Source organism: Amblyraja radiata, chromosome 8, assembly GCF_010909765.2.
Source record: "Amblyraja radiata isolate CabotCenter1 chromosome 8, sAmbRad1.1.pri, whole genome shotgun sequence".
NCBI classification, from domain to species: Eukaryota; Metazoa; Chordata; class Chondrichthyes; order Rajiformes; family Rajidae; genus Amblyraja; species Amblyraja radiata.
Genome location: NC_045963.1, coordinates 43159485 through 43181832, shown reverse-complemented (window position 1 = coordinate 43181832; position 22348 = coordinate 43159485). Strand labels below are relative to the sequence as shown.

The window sequence follows — 22348 nt, the reverse complement described above, 5'->3', positions numbered from 1 at the left end:
TGGTGAGCGTGGGAAGTCAACAAAAACGCATAGTCAACAGTTCAAGGAGGAGAGAGAACTTGAGAAGAAGATACGAGATGGCAAAGTAAAGACACCAGTTCCCCTTTCAGAGCTGCAGCAGGGTAGAAACTCGGTCGTCCGGCAACTTGGGAAAAAGATGGACACGGTGAAACCTCAAACTTCAACACTAGTTTTGAAATAGAAATATCATGATCCTTGGCAAAGTGATTGCAGGAAGTTGCTATATCCTGCCAGCGTTTATCTTCAAGATATTGCTTTTGGTTTCCATAAACAGCTTGGTGTGCTGAACATAAATCAACCCAATTTATCTCAGATGATGTACATTAGAAGATAGAGCAGTACAGCACTCCGGACGGAACAAGTCCTTCAGACCACATTGTCTGTGCCAAGACCAAATCTTGACATAATCCATTTTCCTCCATTCCCATGTATTTATCCAAAAGTCTCATAAACGCCACTATAGTGTCTACCTCCACCCCCACCCCCTGCAGCACGTTCCAGGCACTCACCATTCTCTGAGTAAAACAAAAACTTGTCTCACACATCATCTTTAAACTTTGCCCTTCTCACCTTAAAGCTAGGCCCTCTATTTGACACTTCCATTCTGGGAAATTATACTGGCATTCTTCCCACAAATCCGATACTTTTTAAACACTCAAAATAATGCCAATTCTGGAGATTGGAACACTTCCAACCTCCACTGTAGCATATCGTGTTCAACAGACCTGAACTTTGACACAGTTATGAAACAAATAAGCAGGAATTGTGCTTGCTTCTGTGGTTTTACAAGTGATACTGCTATAGCGTACGTTTTCCATAACACAAACTGGATGTAACACGACTGGTGAATAAGATATCACCATTTGTATTATGCGGGCCGGATTAGTTTGAATGTAATTTCTATCAGGAACATATGAACCACATAAAAGTTATTTTCAAAATTTACAAGCAGAAAAAAAAAAGTTTGCCCACAGTAATCAGATTACCTTAACCGTGGGTGGCCAATGAAATTGACAATCTATATCGCTTCCATCGATACATGTGCAATGATACTCTATTTAAACAATGTAACATGCAGCCTTTAGTATTTTTAGCTTGAAGTATCAAAAATAAACTTGTTGCTTTCTAAAAGACCTTTATATTTGCAGGAAATACAAATCTCTCATTATGAGTCAGAGACTCTCTAACCTTCAACCCCCTTTTCCGCCATTGATACAATGGTCTCTGTAATGCAATTCTGTAACACATGGTGTCTAATTCTGTAACACATGGTGTAACCTGTACCCCAAGCCCATATTCCTCTAAACCTTCTGCCATCCATGTACCTGCCAAAGTCTTTTAAACCAGTTCATCCAGCAACTGCAGTTCCCTGTATCATCCCTCTGAGGCGGCATGCCTTCAACTGCCCAAAGCCAAGTATTCCCTACCCCTAAACGTCCCACTCCTCCTTTTGAGAAACTCCTTAAAACCATCTTTGACCAAATTTTAGTTTGACCACCCTAACATCTCCATGTATGGCTTGATGAAATTCCAGTCAAGAGTGTTTGATTATCATAAATACTGACAACCAAACAATGACATACTTACTTGCAGCAGAAACGCAATACAAATGAAAATTCTGCAATAACACACCACCTTTTGTCTGAAACATTGGAGGTTGAGGGGAGACTTGATAGAAGTACATAAAATGATGAGAGATGCAGATAAGGTAGATAGTCAGAACCTTTTTCCCCAGGGTAGAAATGTCCATCACTTGAGGGCATAGTTTTAAGGTGAGATGGGGGAAGGATTAACGGAGATGTGGAAGGGCATGTTCTTTTACACCTAATTGTGGTGGGGGCATGGAAAGCATTGCCAGCAGTAGTGGTGTAGGCAGATGCCATAGTGGAGTTTAAGAGGCTTTTAGATTGGCACATGAAGTGCAGGGAATAGAGGGATGTGGATCATGTGCAGGCAGATGAGATAATGTTCAGCACAAACATTGCAGGCTGAAGGGCCTGTTCATGTACCGTACTGTTCTGTGTTCTATGTAAAAGGCCTTAGACAAATAAAAAGATGTGAAACGCTCTTCCATAGAAAGCAGCCGAGAATAAAAGCAGAGATACATTAAAGTGGGGGTCTACAAAGAGAAGTGCAGGATTATGTCTATAGAGTTAATAGCCATAAAGTGAAGGCTTATGCAGAACATGCATGCCATGGGGAGGGGATATCTGCTGTAGCTGGTTTCTGGTCTGGAAATATCTTAATGATAGATTCCAATAAGCATTTAAAATATGGCAACAATGATGAAAAAACATTTTTTAAATTGGCATCACTTTAATTTAATCCAGAAAGCACATTTGAAATAAGATTTTATTGTATTTTGTCATTTGTACAAGCCCACCAAGCACACTATTTAAAGTCTGTAGTTACAGCAATTCAAGATTTTTGCATTTCCTTACGTTCCTCATCACATGCAATAAGCGAGTTTGGTATTCCGATAAAAGCAAAGAATTATGGGATTTGTCAAAGGTCACTCGCTATAAAGAAAATGCGAATGAAGCGCTGGCTGCATAAACTGTATGTAAATTCTTATTTTTATCCATGATTTATGTGTAAAAATACGTGTAAAATGTATTTATGTGTAAAAATATATTTACTCTGAAGAACGGGGATGGCAGATAGTGGGAGAGCGGGGGAGACAGGAGGAGAGACTGGAGCAGCCAGCGCGGAGAAGAAGCGAAACTCTGCTGCAGACACCTGCCCAATAAAAGCCCCTCTCCCGTTCCCCAGTCCCTGCCTCCTCTCTCCTGCCATCTATCCCTATCCCCGGTTCGATCTAATGTTTATCTACAGTGACCTATGACCTGGGCATGCGCGGTCGGAATACCGAACTCGCCTATAAAAACATCTCAAAGAATGACCAGGAAAAAGTGCAAACATTTAAAAATTACTGATGCAACAAATTGCAATTGTTCACTTAATTTTAAAATTAGAACTTCCTTGAACTTGTTTCTAGGTATGGGCACTATCCTTTTTTGATCTCACCGTCCCCATCACAGGAGATAGACTATCGACTGATGTCTACTACCTACTGACATCCACAGCTATCTAGACTACACTTCCCACCCTGCATCACTGTATCATCCTGCAAAGACTCTATCCCCTAGAAAGACACAAAAAGCTGGAGTAACTCAGCAGGACAGGCAGCATCTCTGGAGAGAAGGAATGGGTGACGTTTCAAGTCGAGACCCTTCTTCAGACTGGCTAGGGATAAGTGCAACGAGAGATATAGATTATGATAATGTAGAGAGATAAGAACAATGAATAAAAGATATGCAAAAATGTAACGATGATAAAGGAAACAGGCCATTGTTAGCTGTTTGTTATGTGAAAACGAGGCTAATGAGACCTGGGTGGGGGAGGGATAGAGAGACGGAATGCCAGGGCTACCTGAAGTTATAGAAATCACTTTTCACACTACTGAAGCCGCCCAAGCGAAATATGAGATGCTGTTCCCATTTACGTTTAGCCTCACTCTGACAACGGAGGAGACCTAGGACAGAAAGGTCGGTATGGGAATGGGAAGGAGAACCCGGCAGATCAGGTAGGTTCAGGCGGTTTGAGCGAAGGTGTTCAGCGAAATGATCGCCCAGTCTATGTTTGGTAGAAGCTTCGTGTCAAGAGTGTTTAATTGTCAGTTAGGAGTGAAAACAGACCAAAGAATGTAAGAGTTGTGAAATGTAGTAAACCACAGTGCAGGATAAAAGTAACAACTGGGGACAAGACAGGAACTTCTGCTCAGCGACTAATTGAAAAAAAGCATGACGAGATCTCCCGGCCTTTCATATGACTAGAAGGGAAAATCAGGAGAAAGACATTAAAATGAGGATAAAACAAACTCCCGAGACCTACCCAGTTACTCAAACATCTTACACTGCACTCAGCTGCCGTATTCACCTGATTATACATAACTCCTGTGATGATTAAACACACTTGCAGCATTTGAATACTGTACACAATTACCTCTCATATTTCGCTTGGGCAGCTTACAACCCAGAACATTGATTTCTCTAACTTTAACTAACCCTTGCATCCCCTCTCTCTCCGTCCCTCCCCTCCTCCCTCAGTCATCGTACTTGTTTTACTGTCGCCCCGTTGTGTTCCTGTCTGTATACTCGTTATCACCTATCCCACAGCCCACATTTGTCCATTGTGTGCCCCAAATGGGGTTGAGATTGAATGGCAGAGTGGACTGAATGGGCTGAATGGCCTACTTCTGCTCCTATCTCTTATGACCAGTTGAGCAAAAGAGCCCGCTTCCATGTTGTATGATTCTATCAAATCCATGAATAATATATGCTGTTCAGAGGGCCCATGTTGGCCTTATATAAACATGTTCATCCACAGCTTGGCCACATGCATCCTAACTCACATTTTTAGGTAATTGCTGCAAGAAATGGCAAAGTGGCTACAGCACTGAGCAAGGGCATCAAGAGACACAACTAGCTTGTATACTCTGGAATTTAGAAGGATGAGAGGATATCTTATTGAAACATATAAGATTATTAAGGGTTTGGACACACTAGAGGCGGGAAACATGTTCCCGATGTTGGGCGAGCCCAGAACCAGGGGCCACAGTTTAAGAATAAAGGGCCTGTCCCACTTACGTGTCCTTGGTACGCAAACTACGCGACCTAGTCGTCGCGTAGAGGCGCATGGGCATCGTGTGGCCGCGCGGGGCCGGTCCCACTGAGAAGCGCGGAGGGGTATGTAGTTGTGCGCAACATCGCGCGGGGCTCCGAAATTTTTGTAGCTAACTAAATCTTCGCGCGCCAATGGCCTGTCGCGTAACTGACGGCCAAATTGGGACAGGCCTAAGACCCTGGCGCGACGCAACATCTCACCTTCAACATCAGCAGAAGCAGGCAAACGATCGTCGAGCTCGGCCTGGGGTTCACGGCCATTGCGGATCCAGATCCACCCCCACTTCTACTCCCAGAGCGGTGCCAAGAAAGTTGAAGATAGACACAAAATGCTGGAGTAACTCAGCGGGACCGGCAGCATCTCTGGAGAGAAGCAATGCGTATCGTTTCGGGTCAAGACCCTTCTTTCAGACTGAAGAAGAGTCTCGGCACAAAATCACCCGTTGCTTCTCTCAAGAGATGCTGCCGTCCCCGCTGAGTTACTCCTGCGTTTTGTGTCCATCTTCAAATGACGTCACGTGCTCCAGGCGGCTGTGCGGGCGAATGAAGTCGCGCCTCAACACGACCAAGAGGTTGCGCAATTAGTGTGCCAAGGACACGTAAGTGGGACAGGGGCTTTAGGGGTAAGCCATTTAGAACAGAGATGAGGAAACACTTTTTCACACAGAGAGTTGAGTCTGTGGAATTCTCTGCCTCAGAGGGCGGTAGAGGCCAGTTCTCTGGGTACTTTCAAGAGAGAGCTAGATAGGGCTCTTAAAGATAGCAGAGTTAGGGGATATGGGGAGAAAGCAGAAAAGGGGTCCTGATTGTGGATGATTAGCCATGATCACATTGAATGGCGGTGCTGGCTCGAGGGGCCAAATGGCCTCCTCCTGCACCTATTGTCTATTGGTAGCAAAGTGCCTCTTTCTCTGCTCTTGCCCATTCATTACGATTAAAAAGGCAATTCTGATAAACAGGTTTAGCAGGAAAGTCAAAACGTTCTAAAAAAAGTTGTGGAGTCAGTCACACAGCACAGAAACAGGCTTTTCGCCCAAATTGTCCATGCCGACCAAGATGCCCCAGCTCCGTATTTGGCTCATATCCACTAAACATTTCCTATCCACGTACCTCTCCAAATGTCTTGTAAATGTCATTATCGTACCTGCCACAACTATCTCCTCTGGCAACTCATTCCATGTACCCACCACCCATTGTGTGAAAAACGTAAAACTACTGAATAGTGAATTTCACTCTATACAAAAAGACATACAAAGGATACCAAAAGAATACTTTCACCATCTTTCAGATTGCAGAAAAGTTCTATGTAAAAATAATTCTCAAATTTCCTAATTCTGCACATTAAATAAAAAGGTGACATTAGTTTTCTAACTATCTCTTTTCTGAGAACACGTACAAAAAAAAAGATTTGCATTGAAACCAATTTTCAGACACCCATACTTTGTTTTTAAAATCTACTTCCCGGAAAGCCCACCTCAATACATTTGGCACTCTTCCCTGTTGGGATTTCCACTTCAGCTGTTTATCCCGTGCATCAACAATACATTTTGCTCTCTTGGCCAAAATCCCACCAAGCACCTGCTGTTCATAAGCTCTTTCATAGCTCGACCATCTGCATTCTAACTTGCACCAAGTCCTAATCACTCATCACACATGCTCACCATACAGTGCAGGTTGGTCCCAAGTCCAGGTCCTTGAGTGTCAATTCTTCCACAGCTTAATCCCTCATATATAATCTCTTCCAACCTTCAAACGCAACCAGTCTGGCTTTGAGCATCACTAATTTTTGTTTTGGAGACAAAAGGAACAGCAGATGCTGGAATCTTGAGCACAATATTCTCCACTAGCCCAGATAAACCTTTCTCTTCTCTTATTATAGACCCTTGATCCAGTTAGATCAGGGGTCTCCAAGCCATGGCCCGCGGGCCACATCCAACCCGCCACAAGATTTTATCCAGCCCAAAGCAATCTCTTAACATGTTGGGGGGGGGGGGGGAGCACTAGGACACAGCAAAGCTAGACCACGTGCTGTCTGCATCGTGGAGATTGTGGGCCTGGAGCTGAGCCTGGGACTCTGGTGAGGTGACGGCTCTGGGTGTGGATGTGTGTCGGTGTAGATGGGTGTATGAGTGCGGGTGGGTAGGAGTGAGTGAGTGTCTGTGGGTGTGTGTGTGTGTGTGTGTGTGTGTGTGTGTGTGTGTGTGTGTGTAAGTAAGTGTGTGTGTGTGTGTGTGTGTGTGTGTGTGTGTGTGTGTGTGTGTGTGTGTGTGTGTGTGTGTGTGTGTGTGTGTGTAAGTAAGTAAGTGTGGGAGAGTGTGTGAGTGGGTGGGTGTATGTGAGAATGTGATTATGTGGGTGTGAGTGTGAGTGTGTGGGTGGGTGTGTGTGGGCGGGTGTGTGTGTGTGCGTGGCAGGGCTGCCAACTCTCACGCTTTGAGCATGAGAATCACGCATTTGAACAAATTCTCACTCTCTCACGTTCTCACGCCGATCACAAATTTCTCACGCTCTGTCGTGAGAAATTCTGTGATCAACAAAAATTTAAAAACTCAGATAAACTGCATGGGCCGCGGGTGTTGGAGAACCTGGGCTGAGGGAGGGATGGAAGCAGAACCAGTGGCAGGGACAGATGCCGGGAGCCGGGAGGGCGAGTGTTTGCGGGGCTGGCGAGTGTTTGCGGGGCTGGCGAGTGTTTGCGGGGTGGGCTGGGCCCACCGAGGGGACAGAGACTCTCAAAGGGAGGCGGGGAGAGAGAGAGGAAGGAGACAGGGGCGGGAGAGAGAGAGGGGGTGAGGGGAGAGAGAGGGGAGAGACAGAGGGGGAGAGAATGGGGAGAGAGAAGAGGGAGGAGAGAGGAGGGAAGGGGAGATGTAGGGGAGAGGGATAGGGAGAGGGGGAGAGAGAGGAGAGAGAGGGGAAGAGTGAGGGGGGGAGAGTGAGGGGTGGTGAGAGAGGAGAGAGAGAGGGGGAAGAGAGAGGAAAAGAGGAAGAGAGGGAAGAAGGAGGGAAGAGAGAGGGGGAGAGAGGGGTGGAGAGAGAGGGTAGGAGAGAATGGTAGAGAGAGGGGGAAGAGAGAGGGGTAGTAAAAGAGGGGGAAGAGGGAGAGGTGGGGAAAAGGGGGAGGGGGAAGAGAGAAACGGGGGAACGAGAGAGAGAGGTGGGGCAAAGAGAAAGAGGAGATAGAGATAGGAGAAAGAGAAAGGGGAGAGAGAACAAGGGTGAGAGTGAGGTGGGAGAGAGAGAGAATGGAGAGAGTGTGGAGAGAGAGCAAGAGAGGGAGATAGAGGGTGAGATAGAAAGGGAGGGATAAAGAGAGAGAGGAGGTGAGAGAGAAGGAGAGGGGAGAAGAGAGGGGGGAGAGGAGAGAGAGGGAGAGAGAGAAGAAAGAGAGGGGGAGAGAGAGGGAGGGGGAGAGAGAGTTAGAGGAAAGAGAGGGGAGAGAGAGTTAGGGGAGAGAGAGGGAGAGAGAGGAGAGAGGGGGAGAGGGGAGGGGGAGAGAGAGAGGAGAGAGGGGATGAGAGAGAGGGGGGAGAGTGAGGTGGGAGGAAGAGAGGGGGAAGAGAGAGAGAGGAAGAGGGGAGAGGGGGGGACAGAGGGAGGGGAAGAGAGGAGAGAGAGGGGGGGAGACAGGGGAGAGAGGGGGGTGAGAGGAGAGAGAGGGAGAGAAAGAGGGGAGAGAGAGGGGGAGGGGAGAGATAGAGGGGGAGAGAGAGAAGGGGGTGAGAGGAGAGAGTGGAAGAGAGGGGGGAGAGTGAGAGGGGGACAGAGAGAGAAGAGAGAGAGGGGGAGAGAGAGAGAGAGAGAGAGAGAGAGAGAGAGAGAGAGAGAGAGAGAGAGAGAGAGAGAGAGAGGGGGAGAGAGAGGGGGAAGAGAGAGAGGGGGGGAGAGAGAGAGGGGGAGAGAGAGAGAGGGGGAGAGAGAGAGAGAGGGGGAGAGGGGGATAAAGAGGGCTGGGCTGCCAACTCCCATGCATTGAGAGTGAGAATCACGCATTTCGCCAAATTCTCACGCTGATCACAAATTTCTCACGCTCTGTCGTGAGAAATTCTGTGATCAACGAAAATTTCAAAACTCATATCAACTGCATGGGCCACGGGTGTTGGAAGCAGAAGCAGCGGTGGGGACAGATCCGGACAGGCAGCGGGGCTGGCGAGTCGCTCACTGCAGCTCTAGCCATTGAGCAGCCTCAGTGCATGAGTCCAGGGCCATCAGAGGCGTCGTAAGCCTTGCGCCGCTGCCATGAGAGTCTCTGTGCCAAATTCGCCCAGGTGACCGGCATGGATCAGGCTGCGGCTCGGTGCATCCTGGAAGACAACCAGTGGCTGCTGGAAGTAAGTACCAAGCACTGGGTAGAAACGGTGGAAGGTAGTGGACTTCAAATGGGGATGGTTGGAGAAAGCATCCTGCTTGCCTGCTAGATTTTCACTTACTGTAACTGAGAGAGTTACATTTATTTTTTGGGACTAAATCAAGAAATCAAGGGATATGGGGAAAAAACAGGAAAGAGGTACTGATTTTAGATAAATAGTCATGATCATATTGAATGGCAGTGCAGGCTCGATGGGCCGATGGCCTATTGCTGCACCTATTTTCTATATTTCTATGCTTGAGTATATGGCAATAAAACTCGATCACTTGATTTTGAAGCATTCATGCATGGTGGAGGTATAATGTAGTCATAGAGTGATACAGTGTGAAAACAGGCCCTTCAGCGCAACTTGCCCACACCCACCAACATGTCCCAGCTACGCTATCTGTTTTTGGTCCATACCTCCAAACCTGTCCTATCCATGTATCAGTCGAACTGTTTCTTAAATGTTGGGATGGTCCCTGCCTCAAGTACCTCTTCTGGCAGCTTGTTCCATACACCCATCACCCTTTGTGTGGAAAAAGTTACCCCTTAAAAAGTTACCTCTTAAAAATACTTCATACAAAAAACATTGAAATCATACTTCTACAATGCACTAAAACATGATTTTAATACATCAAATTTCAAAAAGATCCTACCCTGGGGAGGGGGGGGGGGGGGGCACCCTACTTCCACACCCTCTCTCCCTACTCAGTTGCTCCACTCCCTCACCGGGTACCCACAAGGACAGTGATCAGTGATCGCTCAGCTTCCCCACTTTCAAAAACGCTCAGCGGCCCCTGGTTCAGACGGAGAACACTGCCAGATGTGAGCGGGGAACTGAGGCCAGTTGTCCGTGATGTCTGGATCTCAATGCTCAGCGCTTCATGTTTCGGAGTTGGCTAATGTTATTGATGTGTAATTAGCCCGATTTGTAATCAGTTGACAAAACCTTAATTTATTAATCCGGAATATCCAGGGGGATGGGATAAGTGTAATATTAAAATGACAGGCAAGGTGTCAGGCTGTCTGTCACAACATACAGCCCTGATAACCCATTATTTCCTTCAGTTAAATATTGGGAAGGTAGCACTATTGTCATTTGCCACTCAATTATTATGTTTTGATTTTGGATGATCAACAATCATCATATTGAATGGCTTATAGGGCCGAATGGCTTATTCCTGCACCAATTTACTATGTTTCTAGATCCCACTTTATCATCTGGAAAAGGTGGTCACACTATCTCCAAGATCCCATTTGTTTAGGTTTAAATATACATCATGGAAACAGGCCATTTGGCCCATCGGCCATTTGGCCGACCATCAACCACCATTCACACTAGTTCTATGTTATCACACTTTCGCATCACCTCCCTACACACGGGGCAAATTAAGCCACAAACTCTAACGATTTTGCGATGCGAGAGGAAATAGGAGTACCCGGGGGAAAGCCATTTGGTCACAGGGAGAACGTGCAAACTCCACACAAAGGTCAGGATCGGATCTCGGTCTCTGCCGCTATGAGACAGCAGCTCAAAGAACTGCACCACCTTGCTGCCTTTGGTCTTTCCTCATCTCTCAATCTTTACCCTGTCCCTTTCTCGCACAGACTCTGCACTTGCATAAAATTTTGTTAAACTCCCAAATATTTCCAGGTCTGTTGAAAGGTCATTAAGTCAAAATAATAACTCTTGTCCAGCGGCCAGTGTGACCTGATTACAGTGCCAAGAAAAAGTATTTTATAAAAAGGTGAATGTTCAAAGGCAGAAATCGAGCGATAACAAAAGGACCAAACAATGGCCACCGAGAACGATGGGGAAACGTGGTGCGGCGGAGGCTGCCGCCACATGCGGTGGCAAGCAGAAGATAGGGAGGGAAGATACAACTGTACTGTGAACTTTGTCAGAACCAGAAACGTGGCGACACTTGTGTGCTGCCGAGGTGAGGTCTGTTGTATGATTTTACCGAGTTGTATGCAAAACAAAGCATTTCACTGTACTTAGATACGTGTGACAATAAAGTATCACTGAATGTCCTGGTGAATTTGTGAATATTGTCACAAGTGGCACCGCTGCTCAGCAGAGTTCTTACCTCCAGTGTACTAACATCTTTCTCCAGTGCTACTCGGGCCCTTTGCAGAGACCCATCCATTAATTTGTGAAGCCTCATTATAAGTTTCCTCAGTCCCATTTGTTTCAGAGCTTTATCAACAAAAGGCCTGTAAATAGACATCTGACAATTCCTGTTGAAACCCGCTTCAGGTGGGCACTCAGAGGGCAGGTTTCCCGTCAACGACGTTTCATCTTCGGATGCAGATCTCTCAAATTTCTTTGGGAAAAACTCCAAAGGATGAAAGTGAACATGTACCCCTTCTTTGTGCCTGTGAGAACCGTGCTCTCTGTCATCTCCAGACCCAGTGTCTTCATCTTCCTGCTCTTCATTTTCCAAGGGACAAGCCTGTAAGTAATTATTGCTCTCATCTCCTTCCTCGTCTGGATCACTTGATCCGGAAGGACGTGGAGATGGGATTTCAAACACTGGCCAGCCAATGTTTGGTAATTTCTCAATGCCCAAAACAGTTCTCATCAAATTCAATTTCTGGTTCAGGTCCTTGGTAATGTTAAGCCATAAGCAGAGCGCCTGCACTCTGCTCTGAAAATCTTTTGCAGCATACCTCTCATAGTCCTTCTGGAGGGCTTGCAATGATGGGTAAAGTGCTTCCACAGACTCTAGCAGCTCCATAATACTTTTCACCTGCTCAAATGCTATCCTCTGACACTGGAGGTGTTCCTGATAGTCACTGCAACCAAAGGCGTGCGTTCCTGAAGTCCTAATACAGTCGGTCTTCTGCTCAAAAATATCATCCACTCCAGCAGCATCAGCATCACTACCAGCTTTACAAACCCCAAGGCTTCCATAATTTACTTTAAAGTTCAATATATCATTAATAATATCAGGGACGGCCTGGCGCGCTGTGTACAGGTAAACATCTTGGTCACTTATGCTACGACTCGCATGCCAAGCTTGCAGCTCCAGCCAGATAAGTTCATTTGTTCTGTTCCCCCACTCATATGAGGTATTTTCCTGTCCTCTCTGCTCTTTCTCCTTCCGTTTGGATATAGAGGTAAGCTTAAGTAGTAATCGCAAAGTTTCAAAGAACTTCAGTCGGTCGGCCGGGCAGTCCGTACGGGAAGTCTGTCGTGTGGGTCTACTGAGGGGCATGGCAACAGGAGGGTTGGGGTTGCTGCAACTGAGGCACAGGTAAGGCTTGTTAGGAATTGAATTCTTTGCAGACGACCCAGAGATGGGATCCAGCATGAATGCACATTGCACGGTTTTCTTGTGGTCTCTTTCCGTCGTTCGCATATTGGATCGCAGCTTCCTTTCTTGTTTCTCACTGAAACCTGCCACATTTTCAATGGTCTTGTCTTTGGGTGTTGGTTGCTTTGGTACGGTTACCTTTTCTGAAATTTAAGGAAAGAAATAAAGTTATTGAAAAATCTCTCTTCATTCCATTTGAAAAGCAGATAAAAATCCCGCTTGGAAAAATAAAAATTCCTTTTACAAAAAGCTGCAACACCAGTTCCATTTTCCATTAGGAGATTGTGAATGAACAATAGTACAAGGGATGGTCTAAAACACACACAATTCAAGCAGTAATGTGGAACGGCAATATTCAATCAAAAAAAGCTTAAAGCGGCACATTGTCAGTTTGTACAGCTGCTACCTCACAGCGTCAGAGGCCCGGGAATGATCCTGACCTTAGGTGCTGTCTGTGTGGATTTTGCACATTCTCCCTACGACCATGTGGAGTTTCTCCGGTTTCCTACTACATCCTACAAAGATGTGCAGGTTTGTCCCGCACCCAGCATGTCATGCCTAAAGCCAATTGCCCTACTGAAAACAGATCTGTCAGGGACAGCTTTGAAAATGGGCTTTAAATGCCTTGCACATTCTTTTTTTAATATATTTTTTTATTAAAGGTAATCAATTACAATGCTTCAAACAACTTTATATCAAATTAATTCAATTTGCATTAAGTAAAACACTAGTAATACTTATCTACTGTTTTTTTAGAAATAATGATAGAGAAAGAATAGAGAAAGAATAAATCATTAAGAGAGTGATTAAATAATAATTTGATTATATATAAGAAAGAAAAGAGAAACGAAAAAAAAAAAAAAAAAAAAAAAAAAAAAAAACATTTTTAGTAACCACAATATGTATTATTAATAACACTACTACAAGTGATAGTATCAATAAAGACATATATGTAATTCCAATATAAAAATGAATTATTCTCACCAAATCCCGCAGGGTGCACGTCGAGCTGTGTTGCCAAGAACAGCTACTTCTCTAAATACTGTATATATGGAGACCATATCTGTTCAAAAGAATTATACTTGTCCAATAGGACAAATCTAATTCTTTCCAGATGTAACGTCTCCATCATCTCTGTTGCCCACATTTTGGTTGTGGGGGATAATGTTCCCTTCCAAAATTTCAATATGATTTTTTTTCCAATTATTAAACAGTAATCAAAGAAATTTCTTTGATTTACTGTAAGTGATAGATGTAAATCCGGAATTCCAAATATTATTAGCTTTGGGTTAGGGTCCAATTTAACTTTGATGACTTCAGAAATAACTTTAAAGATTTCTGTCCAGTAATAATTCAATTTAGGACATGTAACGAAACTATGTATTAAATTTGCCTCTGCTTTCTTGCACTTATCACAAATAGCGGAGAGATTCGGAAAAATACTATTTAATTTAGTTTTCGAATAATGTAACCTATATAATACTTTAAATTGTATCAGTATATGTCTGGCGTTTAATGAACACCGGTGTATTCGTTGTAGACTTTCTTCCCAGTTTTCTTTTGTTATAGCCAATCCCATTTCATTTTCCCATGCTTGACGATATACTTCCGTTATTGGATTCTCCTTATCCAAAATGATGTTATATATATAGGCTATTAATTTTTCTGTATTTGGATATAAATTAAACAGTTCATCTAACAATCCTGCTTCTTTATTTTTATAATCTTGTGTATTGGATTTAATATAATCTCTAATTTGTAAATACCTAAACAAATGTTGTGGAGACAATCCATAAATATCTTGTAACTCCTGGAATAAAAGAAATTTTCCTTTTCTATACAGATGTTCTATCCTTGTAATTCCTAAATCATCCCATTGTTTAAACCCCCCATCTAATATAGCAGGTTTAAACGATGGATTATTCATAATTGGTAATCTAAATGAGAGATTATCCAAGTGTAGAGTCTTAACTATTTGTTTCCAAATACGTCTATTATTATATATTATTAGGTTGTCTTTATAATATTTTTTTTGTACTTCCGTTGGTGCAAAAATTATCGAACCTACATTGAAAGGTAGACAGTCCTCCTTTTCTATATTTAACCATGTCGGTTCATGATCCATATTTACCCACCAGAAATTCATATTCTTAATCTGAACAGCCCAAAAATAATATAAAAAGTTTGGAAGTGCTAATCCTCCATTTATCTTAGCTTTGCATAGATGTTTTTTATTTATTCTGTGATTTTTATAATCCCAAATAAAGCTATTGACAATATTATCAATTTTTTTAAAAAAGTTTTCGGAAGAAAAAAAGGAATAGCCTGAAACAAATATAACAACTGCGGTAGAAATACCATCTTTATGGCACTTATTCTACCAATCATGGATATAGGCAGTGTTTTCCAATATAAAATATTTTTTCTAAGTTTATCTAATAGTTGAGGATAGTTGGATTTTATTAATGAGTTATGAGTTTTAGTTACGTTAATCCCTAAATATTTAAGTTTGTCTGTAACTACTTTTAATGGGTATTGTTGTAATGTATTAAGATTTATTCCTGTTATTGGCATAATCTCGCTTTTATCCCAATTAATCCTATACCCAGAAAATGCACCAAACTTAGTTATAATGTTTAGCAGGTTGGGAATACTAATTTCCGGTTTTGTAATATAAATCAAAACATCATCTGCATATAAAGAAATTTTATTAATTGTTGTATCAGTATTATAGCCATATATTTCAGGTTCAGATCTAATTTTTTCCGCCAATGGTTCTATCACCAATGCGAACAATAAGGGTGATAACGGACATCCCTGTCTGCATCCCCTAGAGAGTTTGAATTTGGCTGATAAAATTTGGTTAGTCAAAATTCTTGCCATAGGATTCGAGTATAAAATTCTTACCCATTTACAAAATCTATCCCCCAATTGAAACTTTTCCATTATATTAAATAAATACATCCATTCCACCTGATCAAACGCTTTTTCTGCATCTAGTGATATAACCGCTAGTTCCGTATCTCGTATTCTTTTTGAATATATAATATTAAACAAACGTCTGAGATTATGGGATGAGTAACGTTTTGGGATAAAACCTGTTTGATCATAATGTATTAATTTAGAGATCACTAAACTTAATCTCCTAGATAAGACCTTAGTTAATATTTTTTGGTCTGTATTTAAAAGGGCAATCGCTCTATATGATCCAGGATCTTCCAAATCCTTATCTACTTTAGGGATGAGTGTAATTGTGGATTCATTTAAAGATTCTGGTAATTTTCCTTGGTCATATGCATATCTATACATTATTTGTAATCTTGGGGAAATCAGATCTTGAAATTTTTTATAAAATTCTGCACTCAGGCCATCTGGGCCCGCTGCTTTTCCGTTCTTAAGCGAACTAATTGATTCTATAATATCTTTTACTGTTATTTCAGCATTTAACAATTCTCTACCTTCCTGATCTAAGCTATTGATTTGACATTCTTGTAAAAATATTTCCATACTATCTGTTTGTCCTGTTAGTTTTGACGAATAAAGATTTTTATAATATTGTAAAAATCTATCATTAATATCTTTTGGAGTAATTAATATATTTCCATACTCAGATCTAATTCCGTGTATCATCTTCTCATCTTCTAATTTTCTAAGCTGTCGTGCTAGTAATTTTTGTGGCTTATCTCCAAATTCAAAATACACTTGCTTAGTTTGTTGAAAAAGTTTAATCACTTGATTAGAATATATTTTATTTAATCTATATTTTACTGATGCAATTTTATTACTTAACTCTTTGGAAGGCTGTTTTATATTTTCATTATCTAGACGTTTTATCTCATTTTCTAAATTTTGTTCTATTTTTCGATTTTCTTTATTGAGATGTGCTTGTGCGGATATTATTGCGCCACGCATGAATGCCTTAAATGTGTCCCAAAATAGTGATGGAGAAGTTTCAGGATTATCATTAGTTTCAAAAAATAATTTAATCTGATCCATCACATATTTACAACAGTCATTGTCCTTTAATATCTGAGGGTTAAATCTCCAGGTAGTAGTTTTATTAGATATATCTTTTAATTTTATCTTAAATGTTAATGGCGCATGATCCGAGATGATAATATTATGATATTTTGCATCATACGTAAAAGGAAGTAATTTAGAATCTATTAAAAAATAATCTATCCTCGAATAGGTTCCATGTACGGGCGAGAAAAAAGAATATTCTCGTCCGGATGGGTTATCTAACCTCCAGATGTCTTTAATATTAGATGTATTGATAAAAGCATTTATGAATTTACTTGATTTCGAGGCAGCTTTCCTTTTTGCGGATGATCTATCTAGATAATTATCTAAAGTACAATTTAAATCACCTCCAATTATTAAATTGTGTTGAGTGGATATAGGAATATTATTAAATATTTTCTTAAAAAATAATGGATTATCAAAATTAGGGGCATATATATTCATTAAAATTACCTTTTTTGAATATAATTCCCCTGTAATTATTACATATCTGCCTTCTTTATCCTCTATAATAGAACTTTGTATGAAAGGTATACCTTTGCGAATAATTATTGCAACTCCTCTAGATTTATGAATAAATGTAGAATGATACACCTTAGAAATCCATTTAGCTGTTAATCTATGTTGAGCATCTTTTTTAAGATGAGTCTCTTGAAGGAAAATGACATCTGTCTTCAATCTGTTCAACTGAGCTAATACCTTTCCCCTTTTAATTGGTTCATTAATTCCTTTTACATTCCAACTGCAGAAGGTTACTCCATCACCCCCAGTCTTCACCTTTATATCATGCATTTTACTATTAGGGCGGCTTTTTTTGGAGTAGCCTTCTTGACTCACCCAGCTCCCCGTTGCACCCGGACATCAATCCAATGAGAATTTCTTTCCACCTTAATCCACATCTATGTCTTCTTAAACTAAATACACAATATCCTTCACATCTACATTCAAATAATATATAATATAAGATCAATAAAAAACAAAAACAATAAGAAATATCAATAATAAAAAAAAAGTAAAGGGTGTTAATAGGGTGCTCAGAAAAAAAAGAAACTACACTTGTATAGTGTGTAGTATGTGAAGGTGAAAGCCACACTAACGTGGCCATTAATCTAAAGACTTCCGTTTTTTTAATAAAAAAAAGATGTTGATTATACCAGCTCCTATCTCAAATGCTATATATATTGGGGTGGGGTACTAACTTTATATACTTAGTACTTAGTAATTATTTCTATTATTCATATTACTATTTGCTAATTACTAATATCAATTGTATTTAATACTATAATATGTAATACTATTATCATGGAATAATTAAATATTTTCTAATAATTAATACAGAACTACTACTAAATGCCCATTATTCCACTTCCTTCTAAGTGAGTATTTCATAACCACAGGTCGATGATAAAAGTTCAGTCCTCTCCTTCTCCCTCGGGTTCTTCCTCCGCATCTTCTCTCTCTTCATCTTCTGGCTTCTGCTGTATGCCTCGGGCGAATTTCAATGCTTCAGTATGCTTAACGAAACGATATTCCTTGTCATCATAAGTTACTCTCAGTATTGCTGGGTACATCAAGCCATATCTCAGATTCTTAGTATTCTGTACATTCCTCAGGATACCTTTTGTTTCTTTAAATAGAGCTCTTTTCTTGGCCACTTCTGCTGGGAAGTCTCTAAAAATACTGATGTTGTCTCCCTCGTATTTCAGGTTTCTCTTTTTTATTATTATCTTCATCATTTCTTCGAAGACATGGTCAAAGGCCACTTTTACAATCATTTGTCTGGGCGATGAACCTATCCCAGGGGCCCGTCTTAGAGCCCTATGTGCACGGCTCAACAGGGGTTCATGATCCAAATTCAAAATATCCATTAAAAGTTTTGCAACAAATTTTCGAGGATCTTGACTCCCCTCACGACCTTCGCTCAGACCAACTATACGCAAATTTTTACGGCGTTGGCGTCCCTCCAGATCGATACATTTCTCGTTTGTTTTATGTAATAATTCTAAGAGGCGTTTGTTCTCGGCACGGAGTTTTTCGGTCTCCTTAGTATTCACTTCAGCAATTTTAGTTAGCTCTTTAATTGCTTCGCCTTGTTGGTCTAGCGAAATTATAGTAGGATCTATCTTGTCATCCAGCTTTCTTTCCATCCCAGCAGCTATTTCCTTTACATCCTCAATTTGAGTTTGTAACTCGGCATTAGCCTTTTCCTTCCACTCATCCATCATACTTTTTACCGTCGTTATAACTTGTTTTATTAAGTCTTCTTTATCTTCTTTATTTTTCTCGTGAGACACCAGCATATCCGCTTTTAAACTTTTTATCTCCTCCATATACTCCTTCCTCTGCTTCTTTATCTCCTCCATATACTCCTTCCTCTGCTTCTTTATCTCACCTAGAATGGTAGTCTTAAGTTCCTCCATTTCAGCTTTCCTCTGTGAGACATCTTCTTGAGAAGCAGCAGTTGCACTCGAGCTGAGGCCAGTTTCCCTTCTCGTAGCTTTTTTTCCAGCGGTGGGGGTGGGGGAGCGCTGGGTCATAATTTCTTCTTAAAATCGCGCGCCTGATGACGTCACGCACCTTTTAAACGCTGCCGGAGCCGTTCACAATCGATCTCCTGTGGTAAGTGCGTTTGTTTGACCCTTTTACCCCCGTTTTAAATTCAGTTTTTTTCGGAGCTGTAATGGCGCGATTCCACTCACATCGTGGCGCCAACCGGAAGTCGCCTTGCACATTCTAAACTACATCCTTTCATGGGTTTGCGTTCAGATGCAAAATTAGCAGTTGGTGTCGTGCAAGTTCTGTTTAACTGTATCATTGATAAATGTGCTCAATCCAGCCGAAAGAGTCTGCTCAATTTAACACCCAACTCAAACATTAAACGATTGACTTAGTGGTAAAATGAATGGTAATTTAAGAAGAAAATGAAATGCATTCCCTTTTTAAACAAGTCTCCATCACAAATCCAATTATCCCAAAGCTGCAAAAGCTGAAGAATGACGTGTAGATGTGTGGTGTGCCATGCACTTTGATGTAAAGTTGAACCTCAGGAAGATGCAACAACATTTCTGCAACATAACATTTTTTGAATGGGTGTTTCTGTGTTGCTATTCACAACTCCAGGATGCATCAGTGGAAAGTTATTGGGTTTACTAACCGAACTGTGCCATGAATACAAATAAATGTCATGTCTTAATTGGCACTTAAGAATGGGATTACTATTGCTGTTGTACTGTGACCAACAGATCTGCTCAACTGTTACAAAGATGCATTGGAGCAACCAGAGGACAAATCCCACCATTCACTGTGCTACATTTTAAATGTTAAAGGGCCAAGAAAGTTTTAACTGAGCCCTCTGTCCATCCACAGCCAATTCAAGTTTTCACAGACAACCATTCACAGGACAAAGACCAGATTATTTTGTAATTTGGTTTTAGGTTACAGATAATTGAAGTAAAAAAAAATTAAGTCCAGGGTGTTCCTTTACAAAGTTTAACAGAAACACACTGGCTGCAAGGACTGTGTGTTTGTGAATTAATTGAATGTAGGACCACTTTGACAGAGAGGGCAGAGAACAACTTCTTCAGTGACCAGAGATGCTGCCTGTCCCGCTGCGTTCCTCCAGCTTTTTGTGTCTATCTTTAGTGACCAGTCAGAGACAAACCAGCAGCTCAACAGCATAGCTAATAAAGCCACTGCCTCTTAGTGCCAGAGACCCAGGTTCAATGCCAATCTCTGGTTCTATCAGCATGGAGTTTGCATGTTCTCTCGGTGACCCTGTCAGTTTGCTCTGGGTGCTCCAGTTTCCTCCTACATCCCAAATTATGCAGGTTGATAATTGTAAATTTCCCATGGTGTTTACATCTGAGGGCAAATCTGGGGAGTAAATACTGAGAATGTAGGATTATGCAAATGTGTGATTGATGGCCAGCACAATCTCAGTGGGCTGAAAAGCCCGTTTCTGTGCTTATCTCCGTGACTCTAAACACGGCACTGGCTCACCCAAAAATAACCCAAGTACCCAATTTCCTAGACCAACCTTTGACCAAATACCTAGCCCAATGTACATAGTTTATTTCAATCAAATGAAAATGACCTTCTAAAAGTTAATTTGCTAATCATGCTTCTACAAAAGGGAGCCAGAGTAAGAATAATATCAGGCAGTCTGCACTTTATTCCTTTGCTTAGCTCATCAATGCAGGCCAGTGTAGAACTCTGCAAATCATTTACGCCAGTGATCGGCAATGAAAATATGTCAGACCTTTGTGGAAATACGTCACAGAACCATCCCAAACCTAGGCCATTACATCTGCACTGTGCTTTGGAAAGCACAAAGCAATCGGTGCCATTTCCCTACTCTTTCACTGTAGCCCTGCTACCTTTTGTTTGTGATAAAATGTTTATTCACTTATATTTGAAAGATGTTATTGAATCTGTACCTGCTATTTCCCAATCCATAGGCCCATCAGCATCGCCTCTCACCCGTTTATGTTCATGGGAAACCTGGTGCTAAAATATTTATAAACAACGTGATTCTGGCTCAGGGTTTCATAAGTAGCAGAGTAGCTACCTTGGTGCAATCTATTGAAAGTCATTCTTCAAGCCAAACTTTTGAGTTAAAATTTTTTTTAATTTATTTTAAAAATTATTTTAGGGGCAGCACAGTGGCACAGCAGTAGAGTTGCTGCCTTACAGCACCAGAGACCCGGGCACGATCCCGACTACAGGTGCTGTCTATACAGAGTTTTTACATTCTCCCCATGACTGCATGGATTTTTTCTGGGTGTGCCCGTTCCCTCTCACACTCCAAAGACGTGCGGGTTTGTAAGTTAATTAGTGTTTGTAAAATTGTCCCTCGTGCATAGGGAGTTGATGCAAAAGTGTGGAACTAGCATGAACGGATGACCGATGGACGGCATGGACTCCATAGGCTGAAGGGCTGATTCCATGCCGTATTTTTCAATCAATCATTTCAATCCGTGGTGGTACAAATACGTTTTGCCTTTGAAATTGATGGGAGTTAGAGTATTTTATTGGTCACATTCACATACACCTAGGTGTAGTGAAGTGAAATGCTTCTTGCCATTTTGCAGCACATAAAGAAGGAATACAGACATAACATTAATAAGAGTTTTAAACATAAAGAACATCCCCCCACAATGGTTCCCATTATGAGGGAAGGCACAAAGTCCAGTCCCCAACCCCAGTTCACCCATAGTCGGGCCTATTGAGGCCTCCACAGTTGCCTCTACGGAGGCCCGATGTTCCAGGCCGTTCTCGCCGGGTGATGTTGCTCCGGCGTCGGGAGAGTCCTCTCAGCGGCTTGGGACACCTGGAACGGCCGCTTCCGTACTGGAGGCCGCGGCTTCCGAAGCCAACAAGGCCGCGCCGGTTTGAGCTCCACAACTGGTGATCTCGCTGAGAGATCCCAGGCTCCCGGTTTAAAGTCAGCACCGCCGCCCGCAGCTGGTCGCTCCACAATGTTTTCCTCAGCGAACTTCAGCTCACCGGAGCTCCAGCGCGGCGACCCGGGCAAGGCATTGCCCGCTCCGCTCCGCGATAGCACTCCAGCACTGTGCCGCCGCCGAAGCCGAGGTTCTGGGCGGTCCCCGACAGGAAACGCCGCTCCAGGCCCGCTGGTAGGCCGCGAGGATGGGTCGAAGCTGCAGCCCAGAGAAAAGCTGCCTCTCCGACCAGGTAGGGACCCTGAAAAGTAGTTTCCCCCTTCCCCCCTCCCACCCCCCACATAAAAAAGTCTAGACCTCCAAACAAAACACTTTAACTAACTAAAATTAAAATAAAAAGATGAAGAGACAGACAGCTGCTGGCTTGGCAGCCATGCACAGAACAGCGCCCCCCAGCTTAATACGTGAGCATTTGTTTGTGCTAAGCACTCTTCCATCTAGGTCAACAGTCACACAAGAGAGACGGCAACTGAACCAGAGACCAAA

At 42.3% G+C, this 22348-nt stretch overlaps 1 protein-coding gene across 4 annotated transcripts in view; it reads right to left on the bottom strand.

Annotated features, from left to right (window-relative positions):
- map3k4 (mitogen-activated protein kinase kinase kinase 4) overlaps window positions 1-22348 on the bottom strand; it is a 168012-nt gene that overhangs the window by 87107 nt on the left and 58557 nt on the right. For 3 of the 4 annotated variants that reach the window (XM_033025715.1, XM_033025714.1, XM_033025716.1), the window contains exon 3: window positions 11148-12520. In XM_033025715.1, the coding sequence (XP_032881606.1) occupies window positions 11148-12520 (1373 nt within the window). Of the gene's footprint in view, window positions 1-6367; window positions 6486-11147; window positions 12521-22348 lie in introns of those variants that run through there. The other variant, XM_033025717.1, reaches the window with a different exon arrangement.